Source organism: Pieris napi, chromosome 19 (genome assembly GCF_905475465.1).
Source record: "Pieris napi chromosome 19, ilPieNapi1.2, whole genome shotgun sequence".
NCBI classification, from domain to species: Eukaryota; Metazoa; Arthropoda; class Insecta; order Lepidoptera; family Pieridae; genus Pieris; species Pieris napi.
In genome coordinates this window covers 10,818,634-10,828,627 of record NC_062252.1, presented here as the reverse complement: position 1 = coordinate 10,828,627, position 9,994 = coordinate 10,818,634, and the positions used below count along the sequence as shown (strand labels likewise).

The following is a 9,994-nucleotide window of genomic DNA, read 5'->3' as shown; positions in this document are numbered from 1 at the left end:
AGCTTAATAATTTGTCCCTTCTTACAGAAGAACGCGTTTTGGCCAAAAGACACCGTTCTTCAGATTGAGCATTTTTGTATTTAAGTGTTCTCTTCAATGTATAAGTGTACCTAGCATTGGTAAGCTTTTATAAATGTAATACAAAAAAAAGTGCGTGCGTACAAAGTACACATGTCAGAACTGAAACTTCTTTGGCTAACTAATTTTTAAGTCTTGTTCATATTTATAAAACCCTAAAACTTTAGATATCCGAGAAGGAGGGAAAAAGGAAGATATGTTAGGAATTTAATAAATTTAATTGTCATTAAAATATAAAAAGTGTCGAAAATGAATACAAATTATAAATTTAATTTCGTAATTTGAGATTTCAATAAATTATTTGCATAAAATATAAAACACTAATATTTCATAAATTCTCTTTACGAAATTTTAATTTTAAAAATAGAATTATTTCTCGCCCTTCTCACTCTCTCTAAATCAATCTCAATCTCTCTCTCTTCTCTTCGAAAAAAACGCTGTACATCTTCGTGACGCTATTATTATTACTGCGTTTCATCCGTAAAAATTTTCCCTCAAGAAGTTTCACTTCAAAAATAATAACAAAAATCTTCTATGTAAACACATTAGTACCCACTGACAGACCGCATACAAATTACAGCCGTCCTGAACAAAATATAGAAGAACAAAGAAGTGCTTATGGCGATTAAGAAAAGAAAACTTAAATATTTCGGACACGTCTCAAGTTAAGTTCGGTGGTGGTTGTTGTTCAAATAAATGAAACTCTTTGTTTGAAGCTGTGTCAACTGGCTTTTATCGTTTAAAACAGGAGCTTATAACTAACATAAAAAAGGGGTTGCGATGCTGGATTAACAAAAAACTAATTTAACTTATGTAAGGGTCCTTAAATCTAAATGTCACCATTACCTATGAAGAATATATTATGTAAGTGTAGTCGACCTATTGTGCAATATCGGTAACGAGAATGTTTTATTACAATTTATAAGTTTGGGAAAAACAAAGGGGCCCATTTTGGCTTCAAATGTGCAATGACAGTTGGTTTGCGCTTCTATTTATGAACTAAAATTGCCTGGAAGAGATCGCTTATTAGCGATAAGGCCGCCCGTTGCATCCCTTTTAATTTTTATGTATTGTGTTTCTTTTATTTGCAACGAAGTGTAAATCATTAAAAAATAAATAAAAATAAAATATATATATATGTAACTTAATTAAAATAAAGATAAACTCGCGTTACATCAAAAAATACGAGCTCCTTCCATTAATCATTCAAGGCAAAATAGCAAAAAAGTTATTTAATTTGAGGATGCTACTTTTGTGGACACGTTAGCCCCGTCTTACCTCCCTAAGACAAGCACTGGCGCGGCTGCAGGGTAGATGGAAAATAATAAACGGCTCAAATATAAGAGTATTTCCTCCAACTTCAATTTTGTTCCCTTTAGAGTAGATACTCTTGGCCATGTGATTCAAGTGCACAGGCGCTAATCAAAGATTTATCTATAATTTTATTTATTTATTTATTTATTTATGCTTTATTACCTTATTAACATACACATAACAAAAGTACAAAAAAACATATTACAAAAAGTTATAAGGCAACGGGCGGCCTTATCGCTAACAAGCGATTTCTTCCAGGCAACCCTAATGTATAATAATGAAAAAGAAACACCGACAGAGGGTAGAGAGTACAAGAATTACAAAAATTATTAACAAAAAAAAAAAAAAAAAAACTCAAAATAACCCGTTACATACCTAAAAAAAGTAAAGTCTAAAGGAAAATAACAGTAATAATAAATAAAAGTATGTATAAACAAAAATTTAAAATACAATCAAAAGGTTATCAGAGTCAACAATAATTAATATATAAGCAGAGGCAGCTAATTACGAGGCAGAAAGAAAATGATCAAGAAGAAGCTTTTTGAATAAATTTAAGGACTGAGCCCGTCTAATGTCAATTGGAAGAGAATTCCATAGCAGAATACTTTGCACAGTAAAGGAGGAGTGATAGAATTCAGTTTTATGAATAGGAGTTTCAAGAATAAGGTTGTCCAGAGAACGCAAGTCAAAACTACCGCCAGAGAGAAACATAAAATTTTGTTTTTAAGTTTTAGGATTAAAAAGAACATTAAAAAGAAGTTGTAGAATGTGCATCTTACGCCGCAATCGAATGGGTAGCCAATTTAGCTTTCTTCGGAACTCCGAAATATGGTCAAATTTACGAAGACCAAATATGAACCTGATGCAAACATTTTGTAAGCGCTCTAACTTATCAAGCTGCAACTCAGTTAAATCAGGATAACACACATCAGCGTAATCAAGAATAGAGAGTAAAAGAGAATGAGCAAGAGAAATTTTAGTTGAGATAGGCAAGAAATTGCGTATTATTTATTTTATTTATAATTTTATTTAAAATGGGCCCATTTTAAATATATATATGTTCCATATGTTGGTCTGTAGCTACTAAAAAGATAGGCTAAGTAAAAAAAACCTATTAAGGCGAAACGAAGTTTACGGGGACAGTTAGTAGTCTTAACTGAAATTGTGGTAATACAAAATTAATGAATCACGTAACCATACAATTGTATCAAACACAATAGTATTAAAATTACGTAGCGTAAAATAATGTCAAACTTTTGCTCTTTTTACAGTTTTGTCTTTCAAATAATGCGCCATCTATTGAGTTTTTCTTGCCTTTTTGTATCTTATTGTAATACCAACGTATCATTATTTTTTAATAGCATTACATACAATAAGCTATTGTATTTATATTTATTTTAAACAATTATAAACCGACGATTTTCACATAACAAAAAATTTGGTTTTGTCTTATAATGTTTCACAAGAAAACAATCGGAGTCGGTCTTAATATTGAGGTCAAATAGAATAAATAAAAAAAATCAAACAAATTATGTCAGAATGAAGAAAAATGTTTAAACAAACGCAGCGAAGCGTGTCGTACCGTTGCGATCGCACATTGCTTCATTAGTCATTACTCCTCTTGTTATGCTGGGTACACACTGTCGGCTCAGATGCGTTTGAACAGTTAACTTTTAATAATTAATAGTTTTCTTCTACTCAAGCTAGCAAATTATAATTTCAACGCAAGACGTGTGTCGCGTTTCGTTTAGTATGTGTGAGGCTCCCTGGAGCTTATCCCCTTCCTGTCCGAATCTCTGCAGCGTTATTAAATAAAACTTTTAAATTTGTACCTGCACTTCTGGTGCTGGAGAATCCGTCTCTCAGTGTGCTCACTTAGGCTGCCCCCCCGGGTAAGAGGGGGGCAAGATACAGCTCAATTGCAGAGGCGTTTACTCCTCCCTCAAAGGCCGGCATTGCACCCACTAAAAGGTGGGTTTATGGGATGCGATGACTGCCCTTTTTGGGCGTCCTGTGGACTCATATAGAATTAATCTTCATTCTATAGTTTTCATATATATCTTGCCGAAGATGATGCAGTCGACACACTAATATCTATATAATCTATAACTCGAATATTAAAAATGTCAAATATATATATTCCTTACTATATATTATATAGCTTATTGTATACTTTGAAGTTAAATTTTCTACCAGTTCTTAAAATAAATTGGAGTAGAAGGGACGAGAAGAACTGGCAAGAATCTTTCCGGTATTATTTTTCACCACCAACTACAACTCAGATTAATGCTTGTGTATCGTGTGATTTGTTATTCTAGACTTGCGACAATAGACAAAAAACTAAAACAACAGACAACAGGTGGACATAAAAGACACCACAATTGACGGGACCACCCGGGAAAAAAAGAGTGGCCGAAAAGAAGATAGGCTGATGACGTGATAGAAATAGCAGGAAAAGACTGGCAGACTGCAGAATGATAAAGACATCAGGAGAGTGTTGGAGAAAGCCTTCGCCCAAGAGGGGTGCATATCCACAGCCTAACTGGAGTGGAATAACTAAATGGAATATGGAAATAAAAAGGTTTTATTATTCTTATAATTAATAGACTTGGGACTGATCGGTCTGTGTTAAAACAATGTTTTTATTATTTTAACGGTGTCTTAAAAAAAATTCCTTTACTGTACAAGAGAGTTTAAATTCGCACGTAGAAAAAAAAAACCCGACATTAGTAGGTTTGGCAAAATAATAGCACGCATGAACACGAATATACGTCGATCCTCACAATATTATAAAAATAAACTCGAAAAAGTTAATTAAATATATTAATAACGCGTGTTAAAAATTACTTTAGGAAACGCGATGTACACTCGCTAATTTTCCGGTTTCGCGCCAGTCTTGACGCGGCTAATAAAACTAGTTTTTATTTCTAACCTACATTATAAATGTGAAAATTTCATTGCCCAATGGATGTGTGGATTTATATATCCTTATTTACTTTTATAGGGTGTTTTCTTTCATCATTGTGTTTTGTTATACACATTAGGGTATAACATATAAGTTGACTTAATTTAAATACAAGTCACATAATACAAGTACGGCACTTGTGATAGATTTATAAAGCCCCAAGAATTAACTAAAAAAAACTTGGAAGTAGAAACCTATGGAATTATTTTATTAATATTTATTTATATAGTGGGGCAAACGAACCTACAGGACGCCTAAAAACGGCAGTCATCGCAGCGCATGACCAAGCATTTTTAGTGGATGCGTTGCCGGCCTTTACAGTTGTGCTCATTTTACATGAACAAAACTTATTGTATCTATTAAATGGTAAAAAAATTTATAAATGGGGTAGGACATAAACGGACAAAATTTCGTTTTCACAAAATAAAAAGCTGGGGTATCACTTAGGGGTATACAAATAGTTAATCGCCTATTCTCAGACCTACCCATTAAGAAAACAATTTCTGTGTGTCTGCCATTAGACTATTTGCAGAGTTATGAAATTTTTGGTAAAATAAATCATAACTTTTTCCATGACGCCAAGTTATTCATATAATACGTGTGAATATTTCAACAGTAAAATAAATAGTTATAAAGTATTGTTTGAACTATTGTGAATTTATCATAAAACCTTGTTGACCTGACCTACAGTTAATATGCCATAGGATTAAGCGTTTGTTAATAACGTAACAGATACTAGAAGTCTAGATTTTTATTAAATTCGTAAATTGAAAAAATGATTATCAAATCTATTGTTATGTTGTTTTATGTAATTTACCTTTTAAAGTCAAGATGATAAAAAGAACCCGAAAAAATCTCGCATTTAAAATTGTTTTTTTCTGATGATCTATAGTTGATTTTAAGTCAATTCTTTCTTGTGTAGACTTAAAAAAGCACTCTGTTTTGTTATATTATCAGTTTTCGATTAATATTAAAAATCTAATTTACATTTATTATAATTCTTTTTGCTGCAAAATAAAGTGATTTTATCGAATCCTCGAGTTTAGAACGTCAGTGTCACTGTCGTTCTAAACTCTTAAACGTAATATTAAAACAAAACTCATTACAACATAATCATTTAAAGGAAACAATGTTATAATGGTTCATCACAGTACAAAGGTTGTTTCCACGAAGTTTGTAGTACCAAGGAGTTTTCATTATAATTTTTTACTAGAAAGAAAGCGACATTTTTATAGTCTATGCGTATCATCATATTTACTAATCTGTGGTTACGCGTGTATTGGCGCGAACTGTACTCTTTATTAACTGTAGTTATTATTAGGTACAATAGGAATTAATGCTATTAAAAAAAAATCTGTACTTAGATAAGTATTTTATGATGTTTTTAACTATTTATTTATGAGCACGTATGTATGTATCAAGTTTGTGAATAACAAAAAACCAATTATATATAATTATGGCTGAAACGATTCCAGGAATTAAGGTAGTATTTGCGTATAGTAGTTTAGTGGGTTGAGGTGGGTTAACTACTACAAGGAGTGTGGATCGTAAGGGCTGGTAGACCTGTTGGTACGTCTCGAAAAACAACAAGCTTGTATGATGATGTTACTAGAGTGCAAGCGAGAGAGATATGTAAGGACCGTTGATATTGGGGTCTGTTATCTCTGTCTACCGATTTCTATTATTCGAATTCAAGACTTCCCGGTACGCGATATGCGCTAACTACTAAACTGCGGAGATTGTAGCAGCTATTGCGTTAGTATGGTTCGCTTACTTGTTGTTCAGTCTATGATAGGCTTCCCCAAAATGTGGTTGCTACTACTTTGTGCTGTGAGTGTCTTCGCACAAAATGGGACTGGTACGTACAAGTGTTGTGAAACTAAGATTAATTCAAAACTAATTGAGCGCTGATATTTAGACTCAAAAAGCCGTGCCATACCATATTGTTAAGTTTTCAAAATGCATTCTATATTCAAAATAGTACAATTATTATTTTATACCGTTTGCAAATTTGCGTTGATACAAACTTTGGGGTTGGTCTAAGTCCCGAATTCCAGTGAATAGAATATAAAGTCATTAAATAAATATTTTTTTTCATAATTTATAACAGTCTATTCATGGGTTGCAGTCATATGCATATTGGTATTCTATTATTTTTTTTATCCCTAGGGCATTAATGTAAAAAATTAAAATATAATTTCCTTGTATTTTCTTAGCGCCATTTAAGTTCTTTACTTTTTCTATTCCTTCTTTGTTGTACCTAAAGGGTGTTATAAACCGAAGCCTAATCATTTCTATTGTGTCTATTATTCGGTCTCTGTGGATAAAATGTTTTCTTTGTTAAATTTAGAATATCATAAATGAGTTCTTAAACGTGTACAGCTGTCGATGCAGCTGGATATACCGTCTCGGATATCCATCCTACAGGAATATGGAAGATATGGAGATGCTTAATAGAGAGTGCCCTCTCTCCGTGAACAACAAAAATTATTAATAACCGCGTATATATTAATCAATTTTAAAGAAGTTTTATTTACGTTTTTGTCTCGCAAAGATAAATTAATATGATACGAACTTTTTAGTTTTGAATTTTGGTATAGAGTTCGATAATACCGTGGTTCAATTGAAATAATGTAAATCGAAATATATAAAAAAAAAAACCAGTGGCACTACAACCTTTTTACGTCTGGGCCTCATCTTTCTGTATCTGTTTCATGATCATTTGTCAACTAATAGGCAAATAGGTGATCAGCCTTCTGTACCTGACACACGCCGTCGACTTTTTGGGTGTAAGGCAAGCCGGTTTCCTCACAATGTTTTCCTTCTCCGTTAAATGCGCACATAGAAATAAAGTCCATTGGTGCGCAACCGGGGATCGAACATACGAACTCAGGAATGGGAGTTGCACGCTGAAGCAACTTGGCCAACACTGCTCCGAAATATATACTTTGTTTAATAAAACAGGGGGCAAATGAGCAGAATTGCCGCCTAAAGTTAAGTAAGTGCCGCCCATGGACACTCTTAATTTCAGAGGTTGTCGAAGGCGATACCGACCTTTAAATTGTGCCTATTTACACGCCACAAAATGTCATAGCTCAAATTACGAATCAATTTCGTCATCGAAAAGGATTTTTGGTCAAAGTCAAATCGAAAACCCAAAAGGACGCCTAATCGAAACCCGAAGGATATTAGGGAGAGCAATTACCGATACAAATACGATTTAAAATTTATGAGTATGGTTATAAAACCTCGATAATAATAATATTATTTATATAAATAAATTAACGCTGGCTACGTCAACTTGCAGTATTTTTCGATAAAAAATAATTATTTACATACGTCAATCAAATAAAAAATATCAAGATAATTACCAATAGTTATTATGTTGCAAGATTAATGACAATATTATTACTACACTTAATATATACTCTATACTTCTGAGATGATATATTATAAAGTTTTAAATCAAGGCTTATCACAATTAACAGGCAAAACAAAAGTAGGATACATTTTGAAATAATTTCCGGAATTGCATCAAATTGGATATTATTTGTTCTTGTCTCGAAAGGGTTTAAAAATCGAACAATTTTTTATTTAAGAACTCACATTATCAAATATTTTGTTCATTATCACTGTTATCACTAAAAATTTGTACAAATTTTCGGGAATTCATCCATAGGAAAACAAAAATGTTGTTAAGAGCCTTATTTGCTACGTGGTAATACACTTGTGGCGCTAATGATGCACGGCATACGTCGGAGGATTTTCCGCAGTGCTCATCATAATCTTTGTTCTGTGATGGGTATTCCTTGAAACATTGCTTGAAGCAATGCTACAGAAGGAACCACGAATGAGGACGAATCCTAGGGTTAGAAGACGAGATAAATAGTAGAAGATATGCTCATCTCCTACCTCCTATGTATACTATATAGGAGGTTCTTGAGTGTAACATATAATAATGAAACAACGGTGGACGTTGACAGACTAACTTTAATTCAATGACAATCATACATAGACCCACAAATGAGTACTTTCTCTATAACAAACTAGATGTCACTAATAGTACGTAAACATTATTTTGATACATATTTAACACACTCCCTTATCAAAATAATTGACATATAGACAAAAGAAAAAACTATTCATTTGAAACATAGTGAACAAATTTCATTCTACAATGGAGTGACACCTAACTGTTTAACAAAATTATAATGTTTCTGGCAACATAAGCTTTTTGTTAATATATCTGCTGGCATATCATTTGTATTTAAGTACTCTATTACAATAAAATTATTTTCAACAGCTGTTCTAACAAAATGAAATCTAACATCAATATGCTTGCTTCTTTTATGAAATAAACTATGTTTAGTTAACAATTGTGCACTCTGGTTGATATTATATAATAGTATAGGTGACTCATTTCTACATTTCAATTCTATTAACAAGTTCCTTAAATAAATGGCTTCTTTACTTGCCTCACATATAGCCATATACTCAGCTTCTGTGCTAGACAAAGCTATTGTTAATTGTTTTTTACATTCAAATGAGATGACACTACCAGACATCTTAAACATAAAACCTGTATAAGACTTACGGTCCACACAATCTGATGCCCAATCAGCATCCGCATAGCCTATTAAATCTAAATCATCCTTGACATATTTTAAACCAAAATGTTTTGTTTTTTGCAAGTACTTTAAAACACGTTTTACATGGTTCCAATGTGTTTCATTATAATTATTATTAAACTGACTTAGGTAACAAACAGAATAAAATATATCAGGACGGGTTAACATTGATAAATAAAGCAAACTTCCTATTAATTGTTGGTAAGGATACTGAGTACAACAAGTGTCTCCCTTTTTCAGCTTTAAATTTACCTCCATAGGTGTACTAACTGGTTTACAATTTTTCATATTAAACTTATTCAACAAATGATCAACAAATTGTTCCTGATCTACAAAAATCTCATTTTTTTTTCTTCTGACCCTCATACCTAAGCACTGTCTAATGTCTCCCAAGTCTTTTAATTTAAATTTAGATTTTAGTTCAGTCTTAAGACATTCAGTTTCTCTTTTACAATCAGAAAAAATAAAAAAATCATCTACAAACAAAGCTATATATGTTCTGGTAGTATTATGATGTTTAATAAATAAACAAGGTTCATACACTGACTTTCTATATCCAAAAGATTGTAAACAATCATCTACACGCTTATACCATGCCCTAGCTGATTGTTTCAACCCATAGATTGCCCTCTTTAGTTTTAACACTTTGTTCTCCCTATCATGACATTCAAAATTCTCAGGTAAACACATATATACATCTTCATTTAAATGCCCATTTAAAAATGCTGTGGTTACATCAAGGTGAGTTATATCTAGATTATATTTAACACATAATGCAAACAATAGTCTTATTGTTGAGTGACGAACCACTGGGGAAAAAGTTTCGGTATAGTCTATTCCTGCTTTCTGTGTAAAACCTTTAGCAACTAACCGAGCACGATATCTTATGTTATCATCACTGTCCACTTTTTTCTTTAACACCCACTTACACTTAACCACTGTAGCTTGTTTTGGCCTGTCCACCACTTCCCAAGCTTCATTTTCTCTAAATGATTTTAGTTCTTCTTTC

At 32.4% G+C, this 9,994-nt stretch overlaps 1 protein-coding gene across 1 annotated transcript in view; it reads left to right on the top strand.

The window, feature by feature from the left end:
- The first annotated feature begins 6,102 nt into the window (after positions 1 to 6,102).
- Positions 6,103 to 9,994, top strand: part of LOC125059186 (regulator of hypoxia-inducible factor 1-like) — a 34,955-nt gene continuing 31,063 nt past the window's right edge. The window contains exon 1 of the mRNA XM_047663486.1: positions 6,103 to 6,215. Coding sequence (XP_047519442.1) covers positions 6,119 to 6,215 — 97 coding nt within the window. The 5' untranslated portion in view covers positions 6,103 to 6,118. The remainder of the gene's footprint in view (positions 6,216 to 9,994) is intronic.